Genomic DNA, 12,685 nt, shown 5'->3' on the forward strand with positions numbered 1-12,685 from the left:
TTAAAGTCAGGGTGTGACGCTGGGCTGCGCATCCAGCCGCCTTGAGCTGCCCTCTCCAGCCCATATACTGTCCACCTCTTCCACAATGACAAAGCCCAACGGCAACGTACTGCGGCGAATTGGTTAGGGGCTCTTCAACGCCTGTTCTGTGACTGCCTGCCAGGCCAGTGCGCTAATGGCGGTTACATGCCTGAAGTGAGGTGATAGCTTTTAACAGCTTTGGCTGGCATACCGGACTCAAATTGAGCGAACACGATTTGTTTACTGTATGATTTGGTTCACACAGCTACATTTTAGAGCGACATTTGCAGTGATCAAAAGTACCAAGCCTTTCATCAAAGGTGGCACACTTCCTTAACGCATTGAGCGTACTTGCCATCACTTCATCTCAACCTGCTGAGTCTTTTGGGTGTCACAGCTCCGCTCTCTCTCTCTCTTCTCTCTCTCTCTCTCTCTCTCTCTCTCTCTCTTTCTTCTCTCTCTCTCTCCTATCTCTCTTCTCTCTCTCTCTCTCTCTCCTCTTCTCTCTCTCTCCTCTCTCGTCTCTCTCTCTCTCCTCTCTCTCTCTCCTCTCTATCTCTCTTCTCTTCTCTCTCTCTCTCTCTCTCGTCCTCTCATCTCTCTCCTCTTCTCCTCTCTCTCTCTCTCTCTCCTCTCTCTCTCTATCTCTCCTCTCTCTCTCCTCTCTCTCTCTCTCTTCTCTCTCTCTCTCTCTCTCCTCTCTCTCTCTTCCTCTCTCTCTCTCCTCTCTCCTCTCCTTCTCTCTCTCTATCTCTCTCTCTCTATCTATCTGCTCTCTCTCTCTCTCTCTCTCCTCTCTCTCTCTCTTCTATCTCTCTCTCTCTCCTCCTCTCTCTCTCTCTCTCTCTCTCTCTCTCTCTCTCTCTCTCTCTCTCTCTCTCCTTCTCTCTTCCTCTCTCTTCTCTCTCTCTCTCTCTCTCTCTCTCTCTCTTGATTCTTCTGCTTCTCCTTTTTCATCGTCAATAGCTTCTGCTTGTCTTTTCCTTCAGTGAGAGTTTGGGCGTGCGAATGTGTAGATACAGATGTAGCTGTTCCTTCAGTGCGAGCTTGGGACGTGCGAATGTGTAGATACCGATGTAGATAGTTAAACTGCCGGACATATATATATATATATTATATATATATATAGATTATATATATATATAAATACTTCTTAGAAAGCATTCAGCTAGCGTGATAGTTGTCATCGCTCTGCAATCTTCAGCGGGTAAGATGCGGACATGCTCCCGGGTGCAATTATCTGTGCTCATCACATGTTTCCCGCAACGTCATCTGCTGACAATGCCTTCTCGCCGCTCATATTCATACCTGGACATAACCCCGCTGGATTCCGGCGTTTCTGAAAACTCCCACTTGTCGATACAATTGACACAGAAACGCCCAGCGGCATATATATATATATATATATGCCGACCTGGTTCTTGCTGCGGTGGCCACCGGACCACTGTGGCTGGCTACAGACTATGCAAAGGCCATGAACAGGGATGTCCTTAGCGAAGCCGAAGTTTTCAACTTGGAACCCAATGAGCCCAGTGAGCTGAAGTTGATGGATGCGGATAAACCCACCGATACATTTCTGCTCGGATGTTCAATCTTTTTTTGCAACGGGGCATATCAAGTTTTCAGTTTGTTCCCCACGTAGCATGCGTATTCACACGCGTTGGAACGCATACCGTATATCACATTCCTTGTTTTGCATTCCGTCGTTCGGTCATACGCACACGACATGCTAGGGCCGGTTATAAAAAAATATACCGAGGATAGGCCCGTCCAGATAGCACAGCTTTTTCAAACTTGTGTCTGCCCCTCCCCCCCCCTCCCCTAATCGCTCGTAGGTTGCTTTTTTTGCGAATTCCACCCGGACCTTAACGTTTGTCCTTCCCACTGTGGTACGGTACTAGAGGCTGGATTTTCAATACGTCATTGAAGTTGTTGGAGTGGTTCAAAATGGGTTGTCTGTCCCTTGGTATTTAATTAACGCTGGGCACATACATCGAGTAAGAAACAACAGGTTTTAATATTAATGCTGTTTGTTATAACCTGAAGGACGTTCGCTCTCGATTTGTTGGTTTCTGTAGTTCGGCTCTCACTTTACGCTTAGTTATACACCGTTTTTCTTTTGTTTTAGTTCGCAAGCGGCCACAGTGCTCAGCCAGTCATTCCCCGCCCCATAACAATCAGCCATCCCCCCCCCCCCCCCCCCCGCCTATCCAAACAACCAGCCACTTTCGTCGCCTACGACGCGGGTGAGAATAAACCGAAGGGCGAGAAATTCCATAAATAGCGGCCCATATATGAGCGTCATGAATAGAATCAGACTGTTTTTAAGTAAAAGTCTGCGACTTAGCTCTTAAAGAGAGTATTTATATGGGGTTTTGAGCTGAAATGGCCATGTTGAAGACGCTATAACTGCACAATCTGCAGCAAAAAAACAAATGTGTGAGTTTCTCAAACCAAATACCAAAACACGACAGAGCACATTTTTGATAAAACCGAAGTGTAATTGTCAATTAGATCAACGCAGACATTTGTGTCGTAGATTGCGGTACTAACCTCAGAATTGTGAATTACTGAAAGATCAACTTCTGAAGCGGCAAGCGTAAACAGCGTGCAACAGCTACAAAATACGCAAAAGAGTAATTGCGCTCAAAGTGGACAAGAAGTAGTGACTGGTTCACTCATTCAGACAATAAGCGTTCAACGTGGATGTGGTTAGGAAACGTGCGAGTTCTAATCATGATATTCTGGAAGGCGGAAGAAAAGAATAAAGTCTAATGAATGTCAGCATCAGAGCTGAAGAAAAAGTGCCAACTTTGCGATTTTTGGAAGATTACAGCTGCAGCTTACAAGCAACATCACAGCATCAAAATTTATCGCATCACTCAGAGGATATAAATCTCTCTTGGATAACATGTGGGGTAGCACAGGCAAATGCACGGGAGTTGGATGTTATCTCATTTAATCATGTCCCATTTGTCCACATAGTGTTTTAGTAGCACTCACATCAGTCTCATTTATGAGACGACATAAGCTGACTACACTTGACCATGTTTAGTTGGCGATAACTGCAATGCAGCGCAATTCATGGTGGAGCATTACGAAAAACGAGACATAATTGGGTGAGTAGAAGACAGGGATAGTTCAGTTGGTTTCGATTTCTGGATTTATAGACACCTTCCTTCCGATGTAATCAACGAGCACCGGCCGGACGAGATTAGCAAATATGGTCTTACACACCTGCGGGTGACGTCACCCTACCAGAAAATTAGCAAATTAGTCTAATTTGGCGCCACACAAAGCATTTGTGAACATGAACAGCAGTGGACTGACCAAGAACAGCAGGGAGGGGGGGGGGGGGGGCGCAGAGAGAACAGTGGCCTCCTGTCGGCAAGAGCATGCGTTTGCCGCTTCAAAATTTTGACGGGCCCATTTGGCCCAACATAAAGGCTTAATAGCTCGCGTAGAATACCAAAACGCAGACCAAGGAGACTCCTCCAGCTGAGTCAGATGAGTGCTAAATGAGGTTCGGAAGATTATTTGCTTTATCGAGAGGTAGATTTTCTGGTTCATAAGGCGGCTTTTACGAATCAGTGAGCACATCTTGTGCAACAAAAGGCCCAATTGTGTTGAGGAAGCCCTGTGCTGGCTCGTGAAACCCCCGTTATGAACTGGAAGGCTCCTATGCTGGATTGGGGGGCACCCCATGTTCATCAGGTTGTTCTTTGTTGTTCTGAAACAGGATGTCCTTGTCTGTATCATATGGCGGCATTGCCGGCTCAGGAAGCGCTGATTTGTGATGAATGGCCGTTTACTGAATTTGGAACCCCCTATATGTGAATGGGCAGGATCCTGTTCTGGATCATGATGCTTCTGTATGTACCAGGTGGTCCTTTCTAGAACAAAAATATTGTTTTACAAAATGGAGGCCATCTGCTTGCTCGAGAAAAGCGCTGGACTAATGAGAAGGCCATCATTCTGGATTTGGTTTTGTTGTTGACATAAATTAACATTGGTTTCGATATATGTATCAGTTGATCAGGGAGTGCGTACCCTTTCCTCGAATGTGGCAATGCCCAGGAGGCCCTGCAGTGAGGGGGTGCCTGGAAATCCTGCCCTTCCCCTCTTCCCTCTCATCGCAAAATCGTTGGCTCCGTCCCTGAGCACGAGGTTTGTGAGCAGTGGAATCAGACAAGGCTCAAACGTTCTGCGTGACGTCATGATGGAGCATGCCATCTCGGAACTGGTCCAATGTCTGTCACACCAGGCGGCCGGGTCACAATGCATGGCGAGGTCACCCGCTGTCTGTCTCTTCCAGCGACGCCCACAGCCTCCAGGAGCTCAGCCACATCCTCTCGACGTTCGCAGATCGGAGAGGGTGGGTAGCCAGCGCCCCTCGTCCGCGCCACGCTGACCCGCGAGGCCACATGTCCGCTGGGGGCGAGAGACTGCCGTCGCGTACGGCACTCTGTAGTCCATGTGATCCAGCGTGCGGCGTGCGCTTTGCCATACATTGCAGTGGCAAGCTCAAACAAGTGATCGCATATCCACTTGTTCATTTTGCTTCCCCGACTCCAATTTCTCTGCTGATTTGTGACACGATATTCATGAGGACTTTCGAGGCACGGCCGGGGGGATTGGTGAGCGCTATTGGAAGCCTGAGAATGATGGCGCTTCCCACCACTGTTGGAGACCGATGCATGCAGACGCAGAGCTACGTAGGTCGAGCCACGGAGCTGGTTGTCAGTGGGTACTGGACGGACTCGCTCGGGGATCAGCCGTGACCTTGACCCCAGTCGCTCCCCACGGGTGGGTCGCTCTGTGCCCCGGCGTGACGCGAATCGGCCGGGAGACAACGTGTATAGGCATCTCCTCCACTTGAACGCAATCATCAAGGACAACCCTCGTTTCAGAAACTCTGGAGTTAGTCAGAAAATACTTCGCGAAGGAGGGATTGTAGTGCATTTAGTGAATTGGGATAAAGCTCGGCTGTGAACACAAAACAGAGCGTAAGACTGCAACGTTTTGGTGCATCCGTGCTATTTCTAATCCACTCCTTTTACGCTGATACTAATTATATGTGCGTGGCTTATATTGAGCTGCTGGCCATTTTTTGAAAGCTGCCCAAGCGCCAATGCTAATGCCTCGCCTTGTCTTCTAAACTGAATGTACGCACCTCCACGTGTGTTGGCTATCACTCTGAATTGAAATGCGTTGGTGCAGCTTGGGAGGAGCTAACACGGCAATCATCCTTCTTTTACGAAAAGCTTAAAGGTAGTGAGGCTAGTGATCCTCTAGTGAGGCATGGGCATATTTAACTCGACACCAGGATTGATGTCCCCGTAGCTCTTTTCAATTTCCCTTTATCTTTGAAGAAAGATTAGTTGTGCATGTGAGACAATGGATGCATTTTCACTGTTTTGCTTTTATCAATAATAATTCACGTTTCATGCTACGTTAATGGTGTACATTGCGCTCCAAATCCCCAAAGTTCATATTCCTAAACGTAACTCTTTCAGTCGCATTGAGTGTTGCTGCTCATATGAGTATGTGAGGACTTGTCAGAGCTTGTGCTATACATGAAAAGTGGGTTAATGACGTAATAAACACGCTTATAGCGTCACGAAATTTGGAAAAACTATCACGTGTGCGTGCTTGTTAAAAAATGTGCGTGTGTGCCTGCTCTGCCTGCGTCAAAACCAACGACAGTTGCGTTACCCCAGTGACCTCTCGTGCTCGGTGTTCATGGTACGAAAAATGTACATAATTCTAGAGCGCGTACACAACGGCATGTATGGCATACAGGATAAACGATTCAATTGCAGCCTCCAAGAAGCGTGTGCAGTGGAATGCTGAAGGTTTTAACACCTAACGTGGTTTTGGAATGTTTGAGCGACCGCAGCAGATCATATAGCTGCGACTCGCGAGACTTCCCGTCATGGAAGCCTTCCGTTATGGCCAAACCAAATAAACACTCATCCATGGTGGTGTTTAAAACTGGGGTCGTTTGGAACGTAACCGTGTAAAGTACGAAGACGAAGGACAAAATATATTGCCCGACTTTTTGTGAACTATGCTGGTAGTATTCCGCTTGTGTGTATTTATCACCAAGTCGAGCCGAGGCACGGGCCGCTTGCTCTGCTGGAGTAAAATAGGACTGCTTGTCATGCCGATGGATCAACCTTCCTTGCACGAAGCCGCAGACCGAGTACAGGAATCGCTTGCCGTCGCGCTTCGTGGGGGTCTTCCAACCGAGGTCATAAAGGCAACTGTCCAGGCGACCCGCCTATGTCTCAGTGAAGCAACCGAAAGAACTGATAGTGTGTCTGCACGGATTTGAGGTGCTTTCTGTGTTCACGTGTTTTGGTTTTTAATGTTATGTTTATTATTGACAATAGGCACATCTTAAAGATCGAGTTCTGACAATGCCTTTATCCAATATTTGTCTGAACAGAAACGGTTCAGCAGGGAAGGGGGGGGGGGGCATAGGGGTCAGTTGTCCGCTGCCTGTTGGCAGGGCTGCAACAGTATGCTTTTTCCAAACCTCTAACTCCCTAAAAATTGGAAGGCTCCTTTTTCCCCAACTGAAGGCATTGTAGTTACACGTAGAGTACCAAAATTCAGATAAAGCAGGCCCATAGCTCAGCTGGAGAGTGGTAAATTGGGCTCAGAAGTCCCTTTGCCACATCAATAGACCCGTTTGCTGGGTCCTGAAGTCACCTTCATGAGTGAGTTAGCCAACACTCTAGATCAGAGCACCCAATGTTGTTTTAAGCACGGCCCTTCGATGGCTCAGGATGTCCCTGTAATAAGTATGGAGACCCCTGTGCGAGTTTAAGAGGCCCTCTCTACATTCAGAATGCCACATTTCCGGAGCAGGAGGCAATTTCATGCATAAGATGGCCCCCGTTCCGGATCAGGGTGTCCTGCTCTCGGATAGCAGGGCCCCTTGGCCAGATATGGAATCCTCTTCATGAGCCGTAAGCACGCTGTTATGAATTAGCATGCCCCTCTATGTATCGGGAGACTCTTTTCTGGAACAGGACGCCCTGTATGAGATCAGCGAGATTCTTTTCTGGGTGATTAGAAGGCCTTCGTTCCCGATTTTTAGCTGTCGACATTTATTTACTTGAATGGATGAAATGAATGAAATGAAACTTGAACAAATATTTACTTGCAAATTTTCATGTGGCAGTCTGGTTAGGGGGCACACGCCCTCAGTGCCTTCTCCTTCGAATACGACAATGTGCAGGACCTTTCCAGTAGGCTCCTGCAAGGAGGCCCCATGTTGTCCAGGAGGTGCCCCTGGAAAATTTTACCAATTCCGCCCAAAATCCGGGTCGCCGCCCCAGTGTCTCAAAGCGTCTTTTGACCACTACTTCCTGGTATTCTGAAGGTCAATTGCTGTCGACATGAGAGCTCTCTCTGACTCATCATGCCTAAAACTGAGGAACGCAAGGCCTTTCATGTTTTTATCTATGCTTCAAATCTCAACTTTATTAACACATTACCAGCTTTCGGGTAATAAATTACTGCGATGTGGGAAAAGATGCAGCGGTTTGTCTGTTTTATCATTTGAGCGAACAACTAAAAATGAGCATGGCTCATTCCAGAAATACAGCACTTTAACGTACATTGTCTACCTTTGATGTTGGATCAGTCATGTAATCCAAAATGCACCCAAAATGTTGAATGCTCAAAATAAGGCGGGAGAAACTTTTTTGCCTTGCTCTATGGCTAACGTTGGTATGCATTACATACATATTAATGAATATATGTGCATATGCATACGTAACTCATCATACATTCATGCATACATATATATATATATATATATATATATATATATATATATATGTATGTATGTATGTATGTATGTATGTTTGAGCTACTGTCCTAGACCTCAAGCGTATCTGACTGTTGAATAGATGTTACCGCACTTGGAACTGTCAAAAATGACAGGGTATGTTTAATGGTGAAGTTGGCATTATTTCGTTAGTCCGTTAGATTTAAAAGTTCCAGCCAATAACGACCCACACTCGAGCTTTTCTGCGCTTCGTTTGGACGCTTCCGACTGTGTCTCGAGCGCTCCTGTGACGTCATCCGGAACGCAGAGCAGTCGTGCTGTCGGCTTTAGTGTCAGTGATCTATCATAGTTCACCTTGTGGCGTTTCCAGAAGTGTGGGTCACCCCACCGACTTCGGCTACGGGCTGCGGCGCGTGTCCGGCATGCTGTTCGTGTGTGGCGTTTCATCATGGGCCAGTGGAGGATGTTGCGTGGTTGTTGCCGGATATAGTGATCTCCTGCATGAATCGAGACGGTTAGCGAGTCTCCCGAGCGGGAAGCGAAAACTGCTGCGTCCACCGTCACGAATGCTTGCAGTGCCCGCGAAGCTGACCTTAGCACGGGGCCCGTCTGTCTGGCGTAGAGAACCCGACCACCGGGTACGCCATTCAGTGTTACCTAGGCCATGGTGCACCCGGGAACACTGCTGACAGCGGAGCTCAGTGATCACTTTAGAATTTACGCTGCCCTCTTCCTGGGTGTGGTTTAAACATTGTCTGTCAAACTGTACCCACTTATCTGTTCTGTGACGGTACGCCTTCCTTTCAGGCCAGAATCCAGCTGGAAAATCCAAAGCCGGCAACTCTAAAAGGTAAGCACAGAGTACAGCTGTGCCCTGGCTCGCTGCACGCTCCTCATCCACGTAACACGTTCTGACCCCAGTCCCTAGTCTAAAGCTAGACAAGCATTTTAGGGGAACGGACATAGGACTGTTTTGAAAAGGTGGCGCCTGTTCCGATGGTACAGGGGCTCACAAGGGCCATGGGCCGCGGCTGCGCCCCAGCGCCGGCCGGCGTGGGGCGTTGCTGACGTCCCGCCCGCTACACCACTCCCTCACTTCACTGACGCCTGTGATCGACACCGGCGGCTGGCTGACGACAGTCGTCACGCCCCTCACATCAGTACCTCGGTTGTACCCAGCCGCTGAGAGGGTGGTGGGGCTGACGGAATGAAGGACGCGGTGCACAGGTGTAGTTTTCTTTCCTTTTGGGGGTGGGGGCTCTAGCCTTACATCTTAGGGTTCCGTCCCCCCCCCCCTCTTACCTTCCAGGTTGGGCTCCAGTCCCCCTTCCATAGCTTTGAGAAATGCATGAGCCAAATCCATGGGAGAAACCCGCTTGTTGATGCATTTGGAAAATGGCTGTCGACATTTTTCTGTGCTAAAATCCCAGCTCATTTCGCGAAACTGCGTCCCTGTCTGGGTGAGAGATGGCTTATTGCCCGCCCCTGTAGCCCTCCTCAGCACTGCAGCCTGCCACGTCGTCCGCTGTGGGCTGTGGAGGTCGATTCGGTGTCATCGCGACTGCCTAGCGTGGCGCCCTCTGTTCCCCTCCTCCGCTTCACCGCTGCAATTTGCGGGAGGGAAACAGCCGCGACAGTGGCCGTGACATCCGATCCCCGGCCTATCTATCCGATCTATATGACATCCGATTCCCGGCCTATCTATCCGATCTATATGACATCCGATCCCGGGCTGTCTATCCGATCTATATGAATCCGATCCCGGCCTATCTATCCGATCTATATGACATCCGATCTCGGTTCTACCATCACTCTCTGCTCGTCACGAGGAAAACCAGCCCAGGCTGGTCGGCTGCCACGGCTGTGTTAGTCGCGATGTCCTGCCTCGTGGTATTACCCTCTGTTGATAAGGCAATCATCGCGGTGTTTTGCAGCATTCTACGTATCTGCGTTTTAATCACTTGACCAACGCCGGTCTGCACACAAAGCGCGGAGTGAGCGGCTGTGCAAGGCGTGAGCAATGCCCAGTGGGTTACGTCAAATCTGTCAACGATACTGATCTGGGTGTTGCGTTAAAAGCGGTCTCAAAATAATACCATGCGAGATTGTAGGTCAATCAGGTAACACAGGTAACGCAATGCCTAGTTCAAACAGCCACGCGATTAACGTGCGCGGCGACAAAATCTGGCGATGGCCGTTAAGTGTGTGTTGTAAAATGACGTCACCAAGTGCGTTGTAACAGATAGAGCGCGATGAGGCCGTGTCGTCAAAATCACGATAAATCTCTGCTCGCGTTGCGTGTCGCCGACACATGGACAGGATAGCACCAACTGGACAGGTCAGGACCAGATTATCTATACCGGCCTGCACCAGACCGACCACAGACCGCACCACAGGCAGACAGAAGCATGCAGCAGAAGACGGAAAAGGCCTGACAGGAACGGACCTGGGAGGATACAGACAGCAAAGATAGGGCCGTTACACAGCACGTCAGGTGTCGTAATTTTGTTTAAAAATGGCAAGGGCAGGGGACATGACGACCCCCATTCTTATCTTCCGGGAAAAATGTCCAGAATTAACCCGCACCCGATATGCCAGTGTTTGGTCCTCTCTCATTTTTCCCTGCCTCAGGTCTGGCCGATCCTGGTTTGGTCCAGGCCAATCATGACCGGTCTCGCTCGATCCCCATCTGATTTGTCCTGTACTGTTCTGTCATGTCCTGTACTGTTTCTGCCCCGTTCTTTTCTCCTCTATCGCCCACCGGACCTGACCCAACCATATTTGACCTCCCCTGACCTGAACTGTTTAATACGGTCAGGCCTGATGTGGTCTGGCCTGATCTGATTTCGGTCTGGTCTAGTTTGGTCTCGTCTAGCGGCACCAGACCAGACCAGACCATACCAGACCAGACCAGACCAGACCAGACCAGACCAGATCTGACCAGATCTGACCTAACCTCACCGGATTGGACAGCTCAGATCAAGCCAAGTCAGGCAGGGTGGGGGGTGGAGGGGTTGCCAGGTCTGCTGATCGACTATATCACGCCTCGTGAAAGCTGTAGAGGACTTCAGGCCTACCGGCAAAATCACATTTTTTTAGTACGGCCGATGAAGAATCAACTACAGAAATCGTACCCATCATCCCTGCCTTAACTCTGCGGAGGGCGTCGATCGAAAACTGAATTGTCGCTTTCTTGTAATTAACCTCACTTTGAAATCATGTTTATACATAGATACCGATAGATACTTGCCGCCTCCGTGGTCTTGGGGAAAGATGCTGGACTCGTGATCCAGCGGCACTGGGTACGAGTCCCAGAGTGGGCGCATTGTTTGACCCGACCGAAATGGAAAGGCCAGCTGGCAACTGGCCAACGAGGTTCAACCCAGACCCGAGGCGGCCGTGTCGCAGCATTGTGCGGCACGTAAAACCCTCCGCATTCCTGTCTGGCGAAAGGGCGGAGGCAAACTTAGCTGTTTGAACTGGACGGTACGCTTGGGTGGTGGGTTCGGGGTACACGCAACAAGCTATGCTTAGCAGGTACCCCGAATTCGAAGTCACCCATACAAACCATTCGGAATAAATTTTTAAAAAAATAAAAAAGATAACGACTCTGCTATCGGGCAGGGTAAACCTTGTGCCGCATTACTGGCCGCGCCTGGTTGTGTGCAGCTACTGAAACCATTCCCGCGCAAGCCGAGGAAGAGTCTGGGAACCGCCAGAAGAAGTCTAACCGGACATGGGAAACTGGGCCATTTGAATCAGGCCAACCGATCTGCTGGAAGCTAAAATAACGGCTTCATGTTCTCAACAACAGACTATTTTGTCATTGATTATATTGCATATTTCCCTTTAAAAAGTCAACGTTAGCGCCTAGCCATGCAACATTTCTTACATCAGACAGTTTTATAAATCGCCAAGCAGTTTTCGCCAATCGCCAAACCGCCGTTCGTTTTCATCGATTTAGCCTATCCTTATCCCACCCCTCGTGCGAGGTACACGTTTTTTCATCGGTAACTCATCAGATCATATACATACACCATGGTCATGGTTATTCCTCGTGAAAGTAGCATATAAGGAGAGCGGTATGTTACCGAGTAGATTCGTTGGATTCGGAAGATTCATTAGACTCTGACGACTCAAAATATTTGAAGACTGTTGGTGGTGCTTATTGTACGTGAGAACATTGCTGTGTGACGCGAACGTCAGTATAAACATCAGTAGGCCGATTCTCTACCGGCGCTGTGGCACGTGCCGCCAACTAGACGCTTTAGGGTTATCTTTGATGGATTCGCGAGAAGTACAGGCATGCGCTATGTCGTCACCAGAATAGATATCGCGCCAAGCAGTTGGAACTCCGCTACACCTATATTGCATTCATGGCTGTCCATGTTGCGGGTCTGCACTCATAGGGTGCTTGTTTGCATATTTTTCAATGTAAATGACACGTTATGCACCCCACAAGATCGTTTGCGGTCAGCTTTGAGAGGGTCATCAGTCATCGAGGAGTATGCTATTTTGGGATGATTAATGTGGCTGAAGCGCCAGCTGGCGACTTTGTAACACGCCAACTGGCGCCATGTTGGTCGTTGGCGGGCAACGAGCTCAACGGCGGCAAATGTTGGGAGATTTTTCCGAAAGGAAGAGAGATGTCATCAATCATGTACAACAATGCAGTCAGCTGCTGTATTTTACTGTGAAGCTATGCTGCTGCGCAGAGAAGCAGGCTGATCTGTACTTAATTGCTGTGATCGTGTGTGTGTGTCATTGGGACTTTACGACGCACTCAGCTGCTGAGGCTGTATGGCGCCGTCTGCCTCTTACCCGGGCAGGAAGGGGGAGAAGGGAATCTCACCGCGGAGA

General features: G+C 49.0%; 1 protein-coding gene across 3 annotated transcripts in view; it reads left to right on the top strand.

Annotated features, from left to right (window-relative positions):
* Positions 1-12,685, top strand: part of LOC119111943 (smoothelin-like protein 1) — a 60,571-nt gene that overhangs the window by 17,347 nt on the left and 30,539 nt on the right. For all 3 annotated transcript variants that reach the window (XR_005095648.1, XM_037235832.1, XM_037235831.1), the window contains one exon: positions 8,633-8,675. Coding sequence is in view for 2 of the 3 variants with exons in the window: in XM_037235832.1 (XP_037091727.1) it covers positions 8,633-8,675 (43 nt within the window). In the remaining variant the exon portion in view is untranslated. The remainder of the gene's footprint in view (positions 1-8,632; positions 8,676-12,685) is intronic.

This window comes from Pollicipes pollicipes, unplaced genomic scaffold (assembly GCF_011947565.3).
Source record: "Pollicipes pollicipes isolate AB1234 unplaced genomic scaffold, Ppol_2.1 Scaffold_7261;HRSCAF=8764_pilon_pilon_pilon, whole genome shotgun sequence".
Lineage (NCBI taxonomy): Eukaryota > Metazoa > Arthropoda > Thecostraca > Pollicipedomorpha > Pollicipedidae > Pollicipes > Pollicipes pollicipes.